Here is a 22,151-nt window from a genome sequence, read left to right on the forward strand (position 1 = left end):
AAATCTTAAAACTGACTCAGTTTATTTTGTGTATCCATATGTTTTGTAACTTGAAAGAAAACAATATCTAGATCCTCTTTTTTTGGTAACAAAATGTACGCCACTTATTCAATATATATTAGTAGCTACTAAGCATCGTAACAAAATACTGTGTCCCAGTGGACCAAATGTACTTGCGTTAGGCCTAACATTACTAATACAATTCGAAATGTTTATAATAGTAGTAGTTTCTAATTTGGATACCATAAAAGAGCGACAAACAAAGGAGGAATTATCAAGTGAACTACGTCACCAAACGGCTTAGCCTTTGCTCCTGCTTTTGCTAGTAGGTTCGCTACATTGGGTTTCCAAGTTGTGGCCAAGCATTGGGTTTCCAAGTTGTCTCATCAAGGACCTGCATTCACATAAAAAAGGATTATAAATTAAATTCCGTTTTTTAATTTTGATTACCTCTTGAGATGCAATACACTATATCTAGAGAGCCATACTTTTGTAATTCTTGGAATGACTCCTCCAAATATGTTGCATGGTTACTTTGACATTGTGGAATCTTAGATCAAAATGTGAGAATCAGATGTATCTAAAATGATGTTAAGGGTACACAAACTTTCTAGAAAGTAATCATATGTCTTTGTCGAATAAAATGCCTAACAAGAAAGGAGCTCCACAATGGAAGGGACCTCCAATTTTTCAAAGGCTCTTTTTCTTTTGTCTTCTTTTTTATTCTGAAGAACCTTTCTACTAAAATATGTTTAAACATGTAAAATCTTTAAAATCTACAGAAGACATTGGAATTGTATTCAATTTTCAAGATCATTGATTTCGATTTAACCATGAGCAAGTTGAAGAATCATGATTTACATGTATGACAAAATAGGAGAATGATTTGTCACAGATTAACGGACAACTAGATTGAGTATATTCATTTTTCATAAAATGTCCTTTTTTAATCTATTTTATTGGATACCTATCACCTTTAACAACACAATACTAGGTAATTTTTCAAACTAAATTTTCGAGAGACGAAAAGATATCATTAGATATATTATTTTTATCTCTACACAAGTTCAAACTGTGATCGTCAAATTTTGCATCCACCTCATTGGGCGCCACTTTTTATAAAATATATTCTCATTGCTTTTGCTTTCCACTTCTAAAATTTGGTCATAGGAGGCTAACATAGGGTTAATAATGCTTTGATAATCAAGGAGACCATCATTTAGAAAAAGGACTAGTTTTGGTGGAATTGATGTAACATGTATGATGTAGCTTTGTTGTCATATCATTTTCTCTTGGCTTACTGCATATGCAGCTCCCTAAATTTGGAGTGTCTTTTTTTTTCCAGTTTGGCATCTAAAGTAAGTATTGATTCTATTGAACCCTTGAACTCGTCCTCAAGTGTGTCTATCAAACACAATCTGACTTATATAGTATTCCATCTTCAATGTAGCAACATGCTAATGTATATTCTAATTTAATTATGTCATCTTTTAATTAAGATTAGTAGCAATTGAGAGGGCAAAAAAGAGTAGCTCTTACTAAGCTAACAATGGAAGAGTAGAAAATTAGATTTAGGAGGTTTGATAGACACACTTGAAGACAAGTTCAGGAATTCAACAAGAACAAAATTGAAATGTCAAAATGAAAAAAAGGACAGATTTAAAGAAATTTATATGCATTAAGCCTTTTCTTTTAGTCAAGCATATAGGTATTTTAAGAGCATTATTTGCTTTTTATCTTTCGAAAAGACAAGGATATACTAAAAACATAAGAGAGTAATGGCACACTTTGTTTCTAATTTATCTTCCAAAAATAATAGTATATTTCTATATTTAAAATAATTAAAATTTATTTTTTTCATTTTTAACCTTAATAAAATGATTTATAGTAATTCAAATATCTATGACTTATTTAGACTACAAGTTTCAAAAAAAAATTCTTTCTTAAATGCAAGTCTTCAATCAATAAATGGAGACGGAGTAAATGTAATGTCCAATTTATGTACACTAAATACCATCACATAAATGGAGACTCTACTATTTAGTAACAATTCAGACTTTAAATTTACTTTTTACCCTTAATGAAATGATTTCTAGTCATACAAATTTCTATCGTTTGTTTTATACCATAAATTTTAGAGAAAATTACACGCTGTTGTATATTAATGTCAACAATGCTAAATTGACCCATTTTTTTTAATAATAATTCAACTTTAAATCTCCCTCTCTCTCTCTCTGTCTCTCTCTACCTTTGTATATATTTGATTGTCGGTAATCATATATATATTTTGAATTTATATATATTTGTATATGTCTATATATGTTTGTATATTTTGAGCTACTTTTTATAATGTAAATTTTGGGCTATTTTTTTACAATTTATGTGTATATTTAAAATTTTTCTAAATTTTAAAAGTCAAATACCCTCATATAAAGTGGGACGGAGGGAATATTTTGTTCTTCTCTTCTTCGTTTGAAAATTCAATTCTTTAACAGATCTCCGACTTTGGCAACTATATCATCACTCTTTACAGGATAAGAAGATTTGAAATCTTTTCATTTTAAAAGATAAACTACTAATCTATTTAAGACTTTAGAAGAGATTTAGGTGGCAATGACATTATTCCAGCGTGGCAAAAAGCAAGTGGGGTCCAATGACCACGAGTCTAATACCTGGAAAAGCATCTAACTTTAAAGTAGGGACCCACCTGACCTAATCATCTTTAGAATGGGCGGTTTGTAGGGCCCCACTGAGTTTTGTGTATATTATGATAAATTTAAATAAAATATTAAAAACTTTTCACTTTTTTTTTTTTGAAGTTGGAGTTGGAGTTGGAGTTGGAGTTGTTTTGGCTATAGTTTTGAAATTGTAGTTTTTGGTGAAATGTAGTCTAAAAAAGTTAAAATTTTTTGAAAAACAAGTTTTTCTCATTTTCAATATTCCAGAATACAACTCCGGAAAAAAGTGAATAATTTTTATGGCCAAACGCTAAAAGTAAAAAAAGTGTAAAAAAAATTCGGAAAAAAGTGAATAATTTTTATAGCCAAACGCCCACTTAAATAAAAAGGAGATGCCACATCAGATTGTTTTTTTATCTTGTTTTGGATTCGGGGTCTGATACCGCATTGATCTCGATTAATTCAGATTCGCTTCGCAAAGACCCGTTAAAGAGAAGTGCGTTCTCTATTAGGATTTTTTTTCATACCAGGACTCGAACCCGAGATTCCTAGCTAAAGATGAAGCAATCCTATTCATTCCACCACTATCCTTCGATGATGCCATATAATGTTGTTTTCAGAGGTTCAGATAGCTTAATGTACTTTTTTTTTTTGGGTAATTATATTCTACAATTTATTGGATATAAACTTAAATAATGTTCTTTTGTAGGTTATCATTTAAATTTTGTCCTTATTTTAAAAGTCGTGCAAATATAACTTTGGGACGACTGATAAAACATTGAGCTATCATCTAACTTCCATAAAATTTGAAATTGTGGTATAATGTTTTCTTTAAACTGTGATCCAAATTAAAGATCTATATTACAAAACTAAAAAAATTACGATCATTTACTAAGTTTTCAGAGGTTCAGATAGCATAATGTAGTTTTTTTTCTTTCTTTTTTTTCTCTCATTTATTGGATATAAACTTAAATTCGTGCAAGTATAACTTTGGGACGACTGACAAAACATTGAGCTATCATCTAACTTCTATAAATTTTAAAATAATGGTCTAATATTTTCTCATAAAATTTCCAATTAGCTCTAAAAACAAATTTAAACTATGATCCAAAATAAAGATCTACATTACAAAACTAAAAAAACAACTGTCTCAGCTACGAAAATTTCTGGGCGTTAATAATCACAATTAGTGAGTGGGGGCCGAATAAGCACCGGCCTAACCCCTAAAAAGTTCAATATTTTACCCCTTCATATAGTTCCCACACGATTCTCTAAATATGGATGTGAAAATGACGAGACAACTTGTTTTGGTTGGGTTATTAATTGTTATCATTGAGAGAAGAACGAACAATTTTGCTCTCTCATTTCGTAATTTTCTTTTAATAAGAAAAACTGCTCATATAATTTTGATATATATGTCATACCAGATTAAATTTTTAGTTGAAATAAAGAATATATTTGAGATCTTAAGTTAGAATATAATGTAGTATAAAATACCACTACTTTCACTACTTATTTGTGGCAATAAGATCATATTATACATTTTATATTTCATAACTATATTCCACTATATAAAAATTAAAAATTATCTGCATTCGGTGTTTATACCCAACCATATTACTTTATCACGATTAAGTAAGAAATTAGGATAGACTGTCTGTTAAGAATTAGCAACATGAGTGTAAGTTATATATGTAACACACTTGAGGGTACATGTTTTACCACACTTATTTGCCGATATATATACATAGTGATTTCGACCCTAACTTTGAAACACTTGAGGCACAATCTATTTTCTTCTCTCTTTTTTCCTTGTAAAAAAGATAAGCGTTCGTACTTATTACTAATAATTATTGCATTTTTTGCACGTAAAGAGCTAGCGTGGTAAAATTACACATACCCACTATACAAGATTTCAGTAGATTATTAAGCCAAACGATGCAATAACTATTACGTATATATATATATATATATATATATATATATATATATATATCTATTTGAAAATATACTTATACTGAAAAGCATATATTATTAGTTTCCTGATAATATAATTTGCATACGTAATGAAATAAACTCAAGACCCCACTTATGGAATTACATTGGTTATGTTGTTGTTGTTGTTGTTATGTAATGACATAATTAAACTATTCATTATTTTCTTCATTTATTTATTTAACATTGCCTTGTTGGTTGTTGCATGCCTTAGCTTACACGAAGGGTTTGGTAGTAATCTGCATGGGTTTGCATGATTACGTTGCAACAGTTTGCATGATCCTATAATATTTATAGAATATTGGATCAAGATAATAATTTATTAATTAATTTAAGTTATTTGACCATTAGATATATATACATTCTCCTCGAGAACCAATAAGTTCTTCCTGGGAGGGCGAGGAGTGGAACTAGAATTAAGAAAAGCAGTAATTAGAGAAAGAAGTAGGCTAAATTGCAGCAACGTAACCAAAGAAAATAAAATAGGGATCTTAATATTTTTAGTCAGTCGGTTAATTTTTTTTTACTGCTAGTCATAACGTGATCGTTAATATATACCGGTGTATAACAAATGTATAATAAATCGTACTGTATATATTAATTATACATTGCCGGCGGCAGAGCTAGGTAACGGTCAGGCGGTTCACCCGAACCTCCTTCAACGAAAATTACCCTATATAAATACAAGGTTAATTTTTTTTTTAATGTATATATAGTAGATGTTGAACCCCCTTAGCTTTTTCGTTTGTTTACTACTTTATATTTTTTAATCCCCTTCGTAAAAAATTTGGCTCCGTAACATCGCATACTGAGCAAACTTACAAAAAATAAAACTTAGGATTATTATTTGTTATATTGAGCTTTGTTGGACTGCTACATAGTGTTAAATTTCCCAAAAGTAATACTCCCTCTGTTTCAATTTATGTGAACCTATTTCCTTTTTAGTTCGTGTCAAAATGAATGACCTCTTTCCTAATTTGAAAACAAATTTCCTTTATGAAGTAATTTACAGCTATACAAATATTCAAAATTTATTTTGAACCACAAGTTTCAAAAGTCTTTCCTCTTTCTTAAATGTCGTCTTGGTCAAATGGATTCACATAAATTGAAATAGAGGGAGTAAGTAGAATAAAATTAGAAGAACATGAAAGCATGATGGTCACAGTCACCTACGTACTAGACTGCACAAAACACAGAATAAACCACTCAAGAAAAAGATATGATAGTTGTTACAACAAATGGCCTCCAACACCATGTGGCTTTGCCATTTCCAAGAATCAATCGCACAACATGGGCTTACACAACTAAGTTAATTAATTAATTAATTAACTACTCACCCCAATAACCCCACCCAGCAGTAGATTTGCGAGTTCAACCCAGTAACAAAAGTGAAATGCACCTAGCTAGCCAGGATACGAGAAATTTTATGTCAAAGGAAGTTAACAATTCATATATAAAAAAATCAAATATTTCTTGTCCTATTTACTTTGCACAACATAAGTTTCGGCAAAGGGGATTTAGTTGTGCCCCCTTAACTCCCTTTAGCTCCACCCTTGGGTAAAACTCGGTGCTTCAAGGTTGAACAATATATATGTGTGTGTGAAAAACAAGTATACAAAGAGCTATACATTTTAGAATATACTTCTTAGCTCATAATCCACAACGTCTAAGTTCTGAATTCACAATTGTTCTGATTCTATACTGTTTAGGTAATGGTTAATTTGACCAACATTTAGAGTTAAATTCTTAAAATCAATATTTAAAAATCATAGTAAAATCATTGATCTTTACTAGTATATCAAAACAATCTAGATCATATATGAAGTCTTAACCAAAGGGTAGTTTGCCTACTTGTTGGGAAGAAAAAAAAAATACTAGTAATTTTGAGTTAAATGGATCAACTATTCAATAATATCTGCAAAAAAGGAGAGCTCTCATCTTAATCTTTTTTCTTGAAAAAAAACCAAGTATTATTGAGTTGTTTAATATACTTTTATAAGTATAGTAAAGCATAAAAACATTTACAACTAGACATTTGTCCTACCTTTTGTGTCAGCTTTGTGAGATGTCAATTTGTATATTCCTCCAGATTCCTCTCCCTTTTTATTTTATATTAATTTTATTAATACCATACATTTTACATCTCTATAAATAGCTCTCTATTGATCATTTCTCATCACCAGTCTCACAATCAAAATCACTTTTGCCACCTTTGCTCCCTTTTTCATCTTTACATTTTCTTCACATCTTATTAGTTTCAAGTTTATTTCTCCATTTTCAAATGGCCACTGTTGAGGTATATATTTTTCTAGTCAATTTTGCATTGATTTTCCTTCCTGTTCTTTTCCAAATTAGAACCTACTAATTGATTATTTTCAGCAAAGATCAACTAACACAAAGGGTTTTAAATCATTTTTAATGGAATTTGATTGTCAAGAATTCTATGTGATTGATCAACCAACTTTTTAGCTTTTTAAATAAAAGCAACAATAATCCTCATCACATCATTTTTATTGTTGACAGTTTGGCACTTTATATGATCTTTAACTTGATCATCAACCAATGATCTTCTTCAGGCATTGACAGATCCATTTCTTTTAAGATATAAGTTAGATAAAATGAGTTGAAAATGAAATGAAATAGCTTGAGCTGATTCCAATATGTATGATTGAATCGAAGTGATTTTGGTTTCATTCGCGCATTGGATCTTCGGTCTCATCTCAATTCCATGTGTTCTCTACGGCTCTTAGTTATACGTTGAGCCAGGATTTGAAATTTTTGGATTCTGAACTTGCTATCAAAGTTCAAACTTATAGCTCATTTAAGTTACTGGCTTCATAATTAAATAACTACACAAATTTGATGCAATTCCTAATACAAATACAAAATCTAAGCAAAAGCTATTGAATTCATCCGAAATAATACCTAATACTGTAGCTTTGCTCCCTGGTCTTAGTGTAACTAGTTTGTCTGAAAATATATGTACTCATAATTTTTCATTTTGTGTCAATGCTCGTCGACCTGTTTCTACTTGTCTTCATTCATATTGAGACTTTCTTTCTTTCGATTTTTTTTTTTTTTTTGTGAAGGTTCAATCAGCACCAGCAACAGCAGTAGGCACTGCACCAGCTGAAATTGAGGTGAAAACCACACCAGAGGCACCAAAAATAGAGGAAACAACCGCGCCTGTGGAAGAAACAGTGGCTGAAACTGTAGCAACACCAGCACCAGCACAAGCAAAAGAGGCTGCTCCAGTTGAAGAGAAAACAGCCCCTACTGTGGGAGAAACCGTGGCCGAAACAACACCAGTAGAAGAGACTGTTGCAGTTGAAGAAAAAACAGCTCCTGCTGTTGAGGAAGCAGTAACTGAAGAAAAAACAGACAACTCTGCTGTAGTAGAGGAGGCAGTGGCTGAAGAAGCAGCAAAACCCGAAGTTGTTGGTAAGATTCTCAGCATTGAACTCATTATACTATTAAAATTATGGGTTCAGATTTGATAGTTATTGATTATACTATAGTAGGTTTTACGGGTTAAGATGAAACTGTAGCCACAAGGCTACATCTACCCCTAATTGGACATGTCCTTAATTTTTGTTGTTCATGTTTCTTCTAATAGAAAAGACTTGTTTAATCGTGGAGAAACTATCACATTGCTGAAATAGTTTCTTAGGACAATGCATTGCGCGACTTAAGCTATACTTTGTGTTTACTCATAAATAAATGCTCCGTTATTTACTGTTCTAGTTTCTCCTTGTTTTTTTACAACAGAAGCACCAGCAGCAGAAGATGAAAAAGTTGAAGTGAAGACTGAGGCTGAAGAAAAAGTTCTTGAGAAAACAGTGGCAACAAAGGCAAGCACAGAAGTTCCAGTGGAAAAGACTGAAGAGTGAAACAAGGATGATGCAATGGTTGGTGAATGATATGGGGGATTGGGAGTGACATTTCCATGTATGTTCTAAGTTAAGGTTTAATAAGATTAGTACTACTTTATGCTTACTATTAGTATTATTATCACTAGAATGAAGGAATATGTTGTTAATGCATATCCTTGGGGGTCTTGGTCTGTTTATGGTTTAAAGAGGAGATGACATGAGATCTCATCTTTGCCTTTTAATAATAAAAAGGATTACTCTTTATCCTTTTGCCTATGTTCTGTTTTTTATTCCTTACTCGTAACGGTGATGTCCAGCCTAACTCGTCGTATTTTGATTTATTTCATTGAGTATCTGTTAGCTCCCATTCAGTACATATATCGGCTAATTCTATTCATTAAGGATTTGGCAAATGAGAATAAATCAATTATGTTTTTTTATCTTTCTTAAATCGGAATCTTGATCTCCAAAATTTGCACCACTTCATTCTTCATTAAGCCACACCCTTAAGTGCTTGCTTATATGTCTTTAGAAACTTGGATTTCTCACCCATGAATTTCATATATTAAATTCACCTCGACTAATAACTATTTTTACGCTAAATCGCAACCTTCTACCTCTAATCTTGTAGATTAACTATGATACAACATGGATGACGTGGTGGAATTTAGATTAATCTGCCCTTAGACAGGCCTACACAGAGGAACTAGATGGTTAAACACCACCTCCACCCCAACAAACAAACAAACAACCCAAAAATAAAAAATTAATCACAAGTAAATTGGAATTGACTATATGAATCCCAACTTACCATGTCGCTCCAATTAAACTTACACAGACCAATATTACATATTAAAAAAATACAAATAAAAGTACCAAACTAGTACATCTAAAAGTCGATGCAGGACATGACCAAATCATTTCAAGCGACTTCTCATTTTATCTTCCACAATAGTTGTTGCCTACACTTTCTATTGGACGTTATTACGTTTGAACTTAAACCATCTTAGCATTCACATTTCTGCATTACTCATCTTATGGACCCCGAAAGCACTACCCTATAATGCAATCACATCATAGTTTTGTTATGTATCATCTTCATCTATGATATCATTCTCCTCATGGAACCTAAACAATTGAAAATGAGGAGATCTCACATTACACAACACCCACCCACCCCCCCCCCCCCCCCCCCACCCCCCAAAACAAAACAAAAAAAATGCTTTTCCAGTCTCACAACCAAGCTCATTTTCAGAGGAAGGTATTACTATTCTTCACAAAAGGGTGTCTGGCAGATCAAGAAAAGTTGATCGTTTCAACCATAACAGAAGTAACATGCCTAGCAAATACTGTACTCAATACAAATCGTCCATTTGCTACCTAACTATAAAAGGAGAAATCAATATTTACAATATCACTTCCCAAGCCATGCTCTTTTTAGCATGTCAATGATTGAAAATAAACTCCAAGCTTTACAAATATAAACCACCCTCACATGAATTGAAATGGGTGAGGAGAGAAACTGAAATAGAAAAGGAAGAAATAGAACTAGAAGTTAAAAGAAAAAACTTGACCCTTCTTGCTTTATTAACAGATTACTATACCTGTATAACATAGAGTTAAATTGGGGGTGGGGGGAACAAAACCTACAACCTCCCACCATTTAAACCAACTAAGAAACCTTACCAAAGTAAGTTCCAAATAGGAGCATACCCTATACATATATACAAGCTGATTACATAACTCATGTGGAGTTGATTCAAGTCCAAAAAGATTGCCAAATTTCACCACGTACCAAAGCTGCAACCAACATGTTCTTGGGTAATAATGCGAAGTCGATCTTGCATGACATCCATGGATGGATACGGAGGAAAGCATAGGCGGAAGAAGCATGTGTGTGAGGAAGGCAAGCGATCGTAGGACTCTCTGGTTTTGTAGATGTAAAGCTTAGAAGCTAAACCACCAAAACCCTCTACAGGAAGATACTTTATTGAAGTCCAAAAGAAGAGGAGAACCTTTCTCTGCTCGGGTGACATGCATCCAACAATCTGCAGAAATGAAAGAAAAAAATGCTTTAAGATTGTATAAATCAGATCTCATAAGCCGAGGTTCATCCTCATAATATGAATCTCAAGTCCACCTTAGGAATGATTAGGTAATTGAGGACTTATATCCAATGACCTCAAAATACCTTGTTTGTTTGCTTTCTCCACCTGTGTATTCTACAGAAAAGTGCATTAATCCGAGCCCCGAGAGCATGTTCAATTGGATCCTCGCGAAGCTTATTGCGCCACTCATATTCACACAAAGCGGAAATGCAACGACGCGAGACTACTAAATGCAAAAGAAGGGTGCTCTAGATATGCATGTATGCTCAAACTTTAGATTTGTCAGAGCAGAATAAAAAAGACTTATCTTCTGGAACTGTTCAACTTGTTTGGTTATCTACTTAAACTCAACTTTCCAGCTCTCAACACAAAGATCCTTTCTTAAGTTACGCAGATTGAGATATGAGGTGAAATAATATCTCAATAGATGACTATCAAAGATCAAAATCAAAGATTGCAAACCTCTCCAAACAGCACAACGGGACAACGCTTTTTGTAGTTGCTTTCACAGATAAATTCCTATACCCAAGAATCAAAAGTATTTTGTTTTTAACCTGCAAAATGCCCTCACAGAAACCAACAGTTCTTCATTGTTAATTTTTATTCCACCTAAGAATGTGATAACGGTGTGAGCCAAGGGCGGCAACAGGCCCACAGCCTAATATTAGCCTCTAAATTTGGTACCTGCTGACCTCTGGAGGGAAAAAAAAAAAAAAATCTAAAATTGCTTCTCTCTTCACTGACCAATCACAGAGACATCTTTTAACACTGATCAATTCAATTAATTCATTTCATGAATCTTGCTCCTCTTTCTTCTCTTCGAAGTAGCATCTGTTGTTTAGAAACTTTTGCCATGTAATAATCATATTTAGTCGCGTTTTCCTCTTCTTGTACTGGCAAGCATCTTCACCCTCAAGTAAACTTCCCATACAAGGAATTCTACTACTACTACTAACAAACATCTCATGACAATTCCACCCCCAACCCATAGAGAAAACAACAAAAAGGGGAAGAAATATAAGGTCAAAACATTCTCCTCCAAATCCACCAACAAAGAAAAAGACAACATCCACATGACAAGTTTCTCACTACCCCATAAAAAATTTGAAACAAGGAAGATTATCAACCCCAAACTCTTCTTAAAAAACATCTTCCCAAAAGACTATTAACCCCATACAAGTCCGGGCAGGCTGCACAAATCTTCTTTAACCATTCACTTCAGGCCATAGAATTACAAGGTCGTTCAGAACATTTTACTCCCGCCAACCAAAAAAGAAAAAGAAATGACAAGTTTCCCCGCTACCCATAAAAAAACCAATAACAGAACAAGAAATACGAAGGAACTTCAGAACTTGCTCTGGCACCTTCCATCACTTATGGTCTCTACATGAGCCAAGGAAGATTGTTAACCCCAAACTAGACTGGCTGGCTATATGAATCTTCTGTTACCAATCTGTTGACTTCAGGCCATGGAAGGTTATATGCTATATTCTTCATTGCAGGAGACAGAGGAGGAAGAGGAAGAAAAGAGAGGGGGGGTGGAGTGGATGGAAGGGGTAAGGAAGGAAAAGGTAAAATTAAATGTTGCAATGAGCAAAGAATCTGTCTCTTGCACTTCTTTGCGTTATTTTATAGCAAACTCAAATCCAACCCAATCACGAAGACCCAAAGTTCAAGTTGAAAGCATCATAAGCTAGAAGAGTACAGAAATCTAAGGAATTCATCAAGAAAGTTCTTCTAAAAAGAAATTCAACCAAAGTTACTGCAGTTGATACTAAGGATCAACGAGGAATTGTTAATGGAACTGTTCGTTCATTTTCCATTACCTTCTCATACTCCAGCATCAAGGACAAATCAAAGGGTATCATTTTATCATCCTAGTCAAGACAAGATGGAGAATATTGTAGTGCTTAGAAATCATAATTTGAATCATATTGTATTATGTAAACGAAAACGACCCCGCTTGATTGCCTATGTTGGATATCTTTCACCTTTGTTTTTAAAATTACAGGGAACCCGCTAAGATTTAGTTCTATTACACACACCTCTGTATGACCAAAATTCTTGGCCATCTGGTAAAAAAATATCTGAAAGCTGTTGATACTACACAAATTGTGAATTTATACCAAAATATCCTTCTAAAGTAAGCTACTATTAATTATTTATGCATGCTTTTTCTAACGCATATTGTTCAACTCTTGAAGCTAAAATTCTTCTTCCTGTTCAAGCATCTTTAGCTAGCCCTTAATTATATATTAACTTCAATAATCCAGACTTTAATGTAAAAGGTAAAAAGAAAAAAGAAAATAATTGAAGCACCTTTTTCTAGATAAGTGGAAAAAGAAAATTTAGTCCATCTTTAGCTTGTTTTCTCTATATAAACTCAAAGATTTGCACTTTGAAAATTACGTTTATTGGCGTATGTAGGTAATCATCCCTTTTTGCATAATATAAGCTATAAGATGGACTAAATTTGTTTTGAGGTTAGGTCTTTCTCTTTCTCCTTTTTATTTTTTTTATAACCATGGTGTCTGGGCCAGCTTGCACGCACCTCGACTAATTCCACAGGATACCTCCCACCAGCAACAGGTAACTCTGTCCACCAAGACTAGGACAGATGGGAAGAAGTCACTTAGTGTTTTGTCTCTGGTGGGATTTGAGCCTAAGACCTCATGGTGCTCAACCCACTTCACTGACCACTAAGGCACACCCTTGGATGCAGGTTCGGTCTCTCTCTTTTTGATAGCCTTTGATTTCTTTTTAAAAGGTCATACCGGTCATAGCATATTCACTTGCACGTTTTTTAGCAAAAGGGTCTAACAAAGGTGTCACTTAGTCTCACAAAGAGCTTAGGCATCTGTAACATAAGTGGTCTAGCAAGGGTATCCCCTTAACTTACCCTAATATTTACAATAAATTAAATGTATTATATTTCAAACCCAACGCCCTATCCAAAAAAAGTAAAAAAAAGAAAAGAGAGAGGATTTTGAAAGAAAAAATAGGTTTTGCCTGGTGCAATACCTTTGAAAAGAATCATAACAGAGCAAAGAACATGAAACAAAAGAAATGAAATCTGCAGATGACGGATATGTACAGATAAGACTAAAATAGGTTTTGCCTGGTGCAATACCTTTGAAAAGAATCATAACAGAGCAAAGAACATGAAACAAAAGAAATGAAATCTTCAGATGATGGATATGTACAGATAAGACTAGTAGAAACAGAACATACCTTCCAAAACCAAGATATTTGAGGATCACTTTCTTTATAGCCATTATAATCAGTATGTGCTTTCCAGTCTTCCACAGAAACAGCAGTTTCGCTCCCATGGAGCATCCAGTCAAGATCTTCAAGATCTAAGCTCTGGAAAAAGGATTTCTGGAGCTTTACGGTAGTTATGATGTCAGCAAAACCTTGAGCAAAATGGGCTACCTGCTCAGCAATGGATGTGACAAACCGATGTTGAATAAGAAGCTCAACATACCGTTCCCTGTTTTTACTATTCACCACAGTACTTCTGCCATTGGGGCAAAGCTCAATAACCTTCCTGGATCCTAACTCTTCAACTTCGCGAACAAATGTCAAACCAAGAGTATCTTGATCTACCATCTCCGGATCCATCTCCAATATCTGCTTGCAGCTGCTGTACAAGTATGGATCTGCATCCCTTATGTCATCTAATGAAATATTCTTGCCCGACAATTGGCAAAAGAAAACCCGATCAAAGACAACACCAACTTGTATTTTGTGCATTAAGGCCAAAGCAATTACCCTGCCTGAGAAGCCAAAATACTCAAGGTGCAAAGGGTCCACCTTAGATGCTGCAATCAGAACGTGTGGAATATAGATAGGTCCCAATAATAAGAGTATTACTAGTGTCTTGCAAAATAAAAGCATTGTTCCAAACAGAACATACACCACACATCATCCTAATAACTGGAAACACTGACGATGAACGAAAATTGTCAGTTTGTCTAACCAATATCTCGAACAGAAGAGGGTAGCCCGGTGCATTAACCAATATCTCGAACAGAAAAAAAAAATGATACTATGACTTGGAAGTTCTCCAAACATGAGTGAACGTAACGTAAGTTAGCAATTGCCAAAAGAAGAGAAAAATCCAAACGGAAGTGAATCACGAATTTTTAACAACCATATTTTGTTTCTTTTTCTTCAAAGACACAAAATCTCGTGAGATGACTATAAAAAAGTCCCTGTCCAATCTTCTGCTGATGCCTCCATCCTAGAGTAGTGATTCCTATGAGCATAAAGGCAATATCACATTGAGTTTTTGTGAATAATCTCTACTGATTACTAAAAATCTCTTTCGCAGAGGTTGAGGGACTTGCGTCTAAGATCACAAGTTCGAGCCTTGTTTTTTGTTTGAGATGGAAGATCACAAGTTCGAACCTTGTTTCAAGCGAATTAAGTCCAATATTGAAGTAGAGAAGGGTAGAGGGGTGGCCCATTATCCTCGAGTTTCAAAGGTTGCCTGCAGTTGGCTCCAGATGGATTTATCGGCCATAAAAAAAAAGAGCTCTTCGACATACTAGAAGATTAACATTTTTATTGGAAAAAGTTAGGAATCCTAGTAGACGCTTAACATCTGGACCCATAGTATGATCAATAGTCCAACAATAAATTTCCTCCCCTTGATGTATTACGTTTACGATTTGTGATTCCTATCTCCTCAAGAATGTCAAAAGTATAATACCATAGTGAAATAATAATGCACAAGTTGAATTGGAAGTTGGAACACCTCCACATCTAAGAACTACACAATCTACCTAGGTTCTTAGACGGAAAGAGAACATTTGAATCAGGACGGGTATTATCGGGAACTTGCTTACGTTGCTTGCATTGAACATAAGTTGGGACACAAGCTTTAGGAAGTGACACAGGAAAGTTAATAATGGGATGTGAAGGATGACCTAAAGAAGATGACCTTGACTAACATAATGTACCATACAGTTAAACTGAGTGGCAATGCTGCAACAGTAATCCTTCTTAAGCGGATAATAAGAAAGAAATAGACACTTAGAGTAGGGCCATTCCAAATTCAACGACTAAATCAACTATGGCAGTTTGCTACACCAATTAAAACTAAATCAACTGTTAAAATTTGTGTTTTCACAAAGAAGAAAAACACCAAATGATCAATTACCATTTTCCAAAAAAAACACCAAATGAATTTATAATAAGGGCAAGAAAAGCTTACCTGGATTCGGGAAAAACCTTCTACGATCATTTGGGCAAGCAACAAACAGAGCATTCTGAGGGTTGAAGATTGCTTGACATACCAAGAAAAACCACTCCCTCAAGACACCAGGCCCCGTAGCTTCTTCATTCTTGAATTCCATAAACAAGCCACCACGTAGTGAATCGGGATCTGCATGTGCAATGTACTCAAAAGATTCTGATAGCAACTGAGAGCGGTCAATGAGCATCTCATGAAGCTCCTCGTACTCATCCTTCACTTCTGGAAGCATCATCATGGCCAAATGCCTCCTTGCCTCAAAATTAGTCACTTCCTTGTGCTCCAGAATCCACTGATGATCTTCAGATCGTTTAGCAAATCTATCAATCAGATAACACAAAGAAACTTTTCTTTGCCTCATTTTTTCCCAAAATTCATCCTCCGAGCCCTTATAAAGTTTTGATATACCATTTATCTCCTTCAGAATTGCAAGATACTGAGACCACCTGAGTGCAAAAGGCTCAGCTCCTCCTTTCTCTTTCAATACTAAAGATTCTTCCATTTTCTTTAAACAACCCTCCATTTTCTCAAGCAAATCAAAGTAAATATCATGCAAGCATTTTAACTGCTGTCCATAATACGACATCTCAAATCTTTTGCTTTCCTGCTCCTCACTGGTCCCTTCCTCCTGCAACGGGAACGCAATCAGACTGCGCACCGCTACATGATCCTCTATCAAATTCCTGACGGGTCGCAAAAACGCAGTAAAATCACGCACATCACTCAAAGACGGACCCATAAATCCATTTTCACCCATACTCGACTCCAAAGCCTGCGATAACTTAGCTCCAAGCTCACAAACAAATGGAAAAATGTCGTACAACGCTATCACATCTTTACTCCCATTACTCTCCCACCTCGCAACACCAATCGACTCTACTATACCACCTAAACTACTCCGACATAAACCATACAACGAATCGTCAACACCAGCAGCAACACTAAGCAATTTACAAAACTGTAATACAATCGGAGCACATTGCATATATATAGGTTTAGGTAAAACAGTCTTACTCGAATTAATAAACTGACGAATTGATTCGTCACCTGTATCTTTATTCACTCTACTTTGCGACATATAAAGCATTACCAGAGCTGCTGGAGCACACGACGATAAAAAAATCTGCAAATGTTCCGATGCTTGTTCAGTTGCATTCCTCGGAGTCATAGTTAAAAACTCTGTCAATCTCGTCTTTATAGAGCTCGTATAAGGACGGGAATGTAAGGTTTTGCAGAGATCAAGTATCTGCGAAACGAGGTCGTTTATTAACTGCCAAGCTTGTGGATGACCTGTAGAACAAGATAAAATTACTCCCATAGTCTCATTTTTATTGATGCACTTTGATCGAATACGAAGCTTAAGAAAGAAAAGTTTTTGAAATTTGTGGTCTAAAAAAAGTTTATAAATATTTGTTTGGCTATAAATTATCTCACTAATGGTAAAATGTAAAGTTCAAAGTTAAGTTTGTTTCAGTTTCAAAAAAAAAAAAGTTAAGTTTGTTTCAAAATATAAAAAGATATCATTCTTCTTGGAACAAATTAAAAAGTAAATGAATCACATAAATTAGGACACTGCAAGTGCGAACAACGTTTAAAAGTGAAAAAGCAACTAGCAAGTTCATTTTAATTACTCCATAAATCTAATACGTTTTCTTATCTACCTTCCAGGCTAACTTTAAGAAGAGCTAATTCATAGCCTATTTGGCCAAGCTTATTTTTTCCGAAAAGTGCTTATTTTTTCCAATAAGTGCTTATTTTAAAAAAAAGTGAGGTGCTTGGCCAAGCTTTTGGGAGAAAATAAATGCTTCTGACTTAGAAGCACATTTTCAAAGTTTGGCCAAACACTAAGGGGTAGTTTGGTAGCTGGTTAGAGTTATGCAGGTATTAGTAATACATGGATTAGTTAGGAGGAAATCTATGTATTATTTTTGCAAGGTTTAGTTATTCATGCATTAGCTATTCCACCTTTTGCCGTGCATAAATTAGTACATAGATTCCCTCACGACTTATATATGTATTAGTTATGCGGGTTTCTAAATTGCAAACCAAACACCGTTCTAATTTTATACATGAATAACTCACCTCATACCTAGCTACCAATTACAGTATTATTTATGCCGGAGGATTTTAATACATGAATAACTTACTCCTAACCAGCTACCAAACTACCCCTAATTGCTTCTCAAAAGTGCTTTTTAAATTAATTAATAGCTGATTTCAGAAGCTTGGCCAAACAGGCTAATCTATATTAAAATTTAGCTTTAGGCCACTAATTTTATTGAGTCACCCTAGTATAACATGAACTTAATAGATATATCAATTTACATCACCTGTGCTTCGCATACGTCCAACGAGTTGTAATCCAGCGTCGTTTTGGATATCGCATTCGATTAACGTTTGTTCGAACTGTAATTGTTTTCCTTTATATATCAATCCCTGTTCCATTATCGGTATACCGGTGATGACGTGGATTTTCTCGTGTATTGATTTCACTGTGTCTGATGACGTGGCGTGGAGTACTAGTGTGTTGCCGCCGCATAACAACCGCACGAAGAACTGGAGTTGTGATGATGACGTCACTGGTGATGACGTGGAGGTGGAGGTGTGGTTGTTGTGGTGGTGATGACGTGGCGGAGAGGTGAGGGTAGTTTGGTCTTTTCTCATTCTAACGGCGGAAGGAGGTGTTATGTATGGTTCTTCTTCTTGTTGTTGTTCAGATGAGATGACGTCATAATCGTCGAGTTTCCGTTTGGTGTTAGACGTCATTGAAATTTTGGGAGGTTTTACGGTACACTCGAGTCCATGGAAGAATCATAACACCCAAAATTTTCACCAAAACAAAAGAAATCCTATTTTTTTTTTTTTAGTTTACTTAATTAAAATTTGAAACAAGAACAAGAAGAAGAGAAAAATGAAAGGAACATGTTGAGAGAGAAAGTGTTTGTAGAGAGAGAAAGGGGACTGGAGAGAAAAAAAGGTCGTGAAAGTGTTGAGAAGAGAAGAAAGAAAGAAGCTTTTTGTTACGCTAAATAGTGTGAAATGACGACTCTCTTATAAAGAAATAAAAATAAAAATTATCTTACTTACTACAGTGCTACACCCTCCGTATAACTTTTCTTTTTTATATATGAGTGTCTTTTTTTATATATAATAAATTAATAATTCAAATATCATACATCACAAATTTATAACCATATATTCGAATGATATTTTAGTATATTATATACATTTTTAATTTAAAATCACGAGATTTGAAAGTTTTTTTATTTTTTAAATTCTGTGTCTAGTCAAACTAAGTCACTTAAATTTGGACGGAGGGAGTATTTGGACAGTGTATATTTTCTTTGACCATAATTTTCTCAAATACTTTTTAAATTGTTAATTATCGTGACTTATACTAGTACTTTTTATGTAAATTTCATTCTAAAAAAGTGAAGATTTTATGTCTGAGATCTCTCGAATAAGACAATCTTTTTGAGCTGAGAAAATAGTGATTACAACAGTAGGACTATATTTTATTCTAATGCACATATACATATACCCAAATTTTCACCAAAACAAAAAAAAAATCTACTTTTTATTTACTTAATTAAAATTTAAGAAAATGTTGAGAAGAGAAGGAAAGATTGAAAGAAGCGTTTTGTTACGCTAAGTAGTGTGAAATGACCAAACTGGGTTTCCCGCCAGCTCTGGTACATGCTTTGCAGTTACTAATAAAATAGTACCTACTACTCCTAATTAATATTTCAGTAGTAGTATAGTAATTACGACTACTACTATTCTCTTTGTCTCAAATTATTTATCGTGATTATTAAAAATAATTACCTTAAATTATTTGTCATTTTAAAAGTTCAAGACATAACTAATTACTTTTTCTCCATTTTACCTTTAGTCGAATTTTATTATTAATGAAGATGACACATAAATAGAGTAAATATTTAGTTGAGAGAGATTATAACTTAAACATAAATAAGGATAAAGTAGGTCGATTACCATTCCTAATTAATATTTCTTAAGAATCGTGTAAAGACAAAAAAAATTAAGACAGAGGGAGTACATTTTATTCTTAGGAGAACATAAATATCTTCTTAATTTAGCATGTTTGTCTTTTGTATCCACTTTAAAAATACACGTTTTGTTTCAATTAATTTGTCTTACTTTCTTTTTAGCCTGTTTTAGAAAAGAAAATATTTCTTTTTCTTTTTTGGCAACATAAATATCTTCTTAATTATAGGGCTTTTTTGTATATTCAAAATATTTTTAATTAAGACCAAAAGAAATTCTACTTATTTTTTTACTTAATTAAAATGTAAGACAAGAAGAGGAACAAGAAATTGGACATGAAGAGAGAGAAAGGGGAGTGAGAGGAAAAGGTTGTGAAAGTGAGATTGTAGGAAATTGTTGAGAAGAAAGAAAGAACCTTTTTGTAACGCCACGTAGTGTGAAATGACGAAAATGGGTTTCCCGCGAGCTACATGCTTTTTCAGTTAGTAAAGTAATAATAAAGTACTCTTATTACAGCACTACTAGCACTATATTTTATTCTTAGGAGAACATAAATATCTTCTTTTTTTTTTTTTTATTTAGGAAACAGGTTTGACAATTTTTCGCTTATTGAGTTCCTCGCCTTCAATCTTCTGTAGTACTCTACTACTTCTTATGTTTGTCTTTTCTTAAAAAAGATAATTTGATTAAGTTATTTTTAATTATTTTTTTAATTTTAAAATTATATTCCCCCCGATTCTTGTCATGTTTTTTTTGTTTTGTACGGCTCTTTTAATTTGACTGAATTATCTTTATTTATTTTTTAATTTCAATTTAATAATATTCTCTTTTTTCGCGGCATTAATCTATTTTCACATTTATTGAGTAAGTGTAAAGGTGGAACTAATAATTAATTATATCTTAATTTTCTAAAATGATAATTGTTTTGGACCGTCTAGTTTTAGAAAGGACGACAAGTAAAATGGACCGGGGGGAGTACTAATCTTTCTTTTACCACTTTAATCTCTCTCGACATTTATTAGAGTAACAGTAAAGGTGGGAAAAAATAATTAATTGTATCTTGGGTTGTTAAAAGGACAAGTATTTTGGACCAATTATTTATATTAACTATGACAAATGAAATTGACCAGAGGGAGTATATTATACGTTCTCTATAACAATATGCTTTAACATACGTCGTTACAGAAAAAATTATTGTATATACTAAAAGTTTTTTTTTTTAAATTACATTATTAATATATCTTAGTTCTTGATAGTCAGATAATTTATTTTTTTGGTAAATAGTAAGTAAGCTAATTATTATTCTTATTGCATTATCAATTAATATGTTATAAGTGATTTACCTATAAATACTTAATAAATGTTCTAATTATATAAGTATTTTTACATAGAGCATGTACTCTCAGGAAAATACTCAAAACAAGAAAGGAGAGGGAGTGGGTAATTACTTTTATGTAAGGACTCTTTTGTAAATTTAAAACAAAACAAAAGAATATATGTATCTAATTTTGAGTGTGAGTTTAAATACTAAATTTATTCTTCTTTCTTTAAAAGATTGACATATTTAGAGATCACGTACAAATTATTACAATCTATGACTTTGTATTGTTAAAATTATTGAGTTTGAAAAAATTGTAGTTCTCAAGTAATAATAGTGTTATTCTTTCTTGAAATATTTGTGATTTTAGACCCTTAATCATTGTTTAATTTTTTAATTAATTGAAATTACACTTTTGATGGAACATGTGAACCTTCAAGGATTTAAGGAGTTACAAGATGATCTAAACCGTTGAGTTACCAATGCGTTCTGTAAAATTAATATTAGAACAATATAACATATTTGTTATACAAAGAAATCAAAAACATTAAACAATTAGGGTGTAAAATACTTAATCGATTATCACAAGGACCAAGTATAAAATTTATTAATAACTAAGGAATAAAAGCATAATTAACCCTTCTTCTTTAAAATGATGGACTTAGAGCCTATTTGGATGGGCTTAAAAAGACAACTTATAAGCTACTTTAGATAAGTTAAGTCAAACGGGTCCAATTATTTTTTTGAACTTATTTTAAGCACAAAATGACTTTAAATTACGCTAAATTAAACACTCAAAAAAAAGTAAAACAAATTTTTATAAGCCAATCCAAACGGGCTCTTACAATATAAAGAAGAAACGTCTTTTTTTTTTTAAATTCACTATTCTGAAGTTTTATTGATTTACTCTATATGTTA

At 33.2% G+C, this 22,151-nt stretch overlaps 2 protein-coding genes across 2 annotated transcripts; one reads left to right on the plus strand and one right to left on the minus strand.

The window, feature by feature from the left end:
• Nucleotides 1-6,811: 6,811 nt before the first annotated feature.
• Nucleotides 6,812-8,821, plus strand: LOC132068236 (major latex allergen Hev b 5-like). Its single transcript, XM_059461759.1, has 3 exons — nt 6,812-6,969; nt 7,763-8,114; nt 8,442-8,821. Exons 1-3 carry the CDS (start codon nt 6,955-6,957, stop codon nt 8,561-8,563), a joined length of 489 nt encoding a protein of 162 aa, XP_059317742.1. The 5' UTR covers nt 6,812-6,954; the 3' UTR covers nt 8,564-8,821.
• A 1,279-nt stretch (nt 8,822-10,100) lies between these two features.
• Nucleotides 10,101-18,814, minus strand: LOC132068237 (E3 ubiquitin-protein ligase UPL5). Its single transcript, XM_059461760.1, has 4 exons — nt 18,241-18,814; nt 15,872-17,200; nt 13,885-14,474; nt 10,101-10,593 (listed from the first exon to the last, which is right to left on the minus strand). Exons 1-4 carry the CDS (start codon nt 18,674-18,676, stop codon nt 10,330-10,332), a joined length of 2,619 nt encoding a protein of 872 aa, XP_059317743.1. The 5' UTR covers nt 18,677-18,814; the 3' UTR covers nt 10,101-10,329.
• Nucleotides 18,815-22,151: the final 3,337 nt, after the last annotated feature.

Source organism: Lycium ferocissimum, chromosome 8 (genome assembly GCF_029784015.1).
Source record: "Lycium ferocissimum isolate CSIRO_LF1 chromosome 8, AGI_CSIRO_Lferr_CH_V1, whole genome shotgun sequence".
Taxonomy (NCBI): Eukaryota; Viridiplantae; Streptophyta; class Magnoliopsida; order Solanales; family Solanaceae; genus Lycium; species Lycium ferocissimum.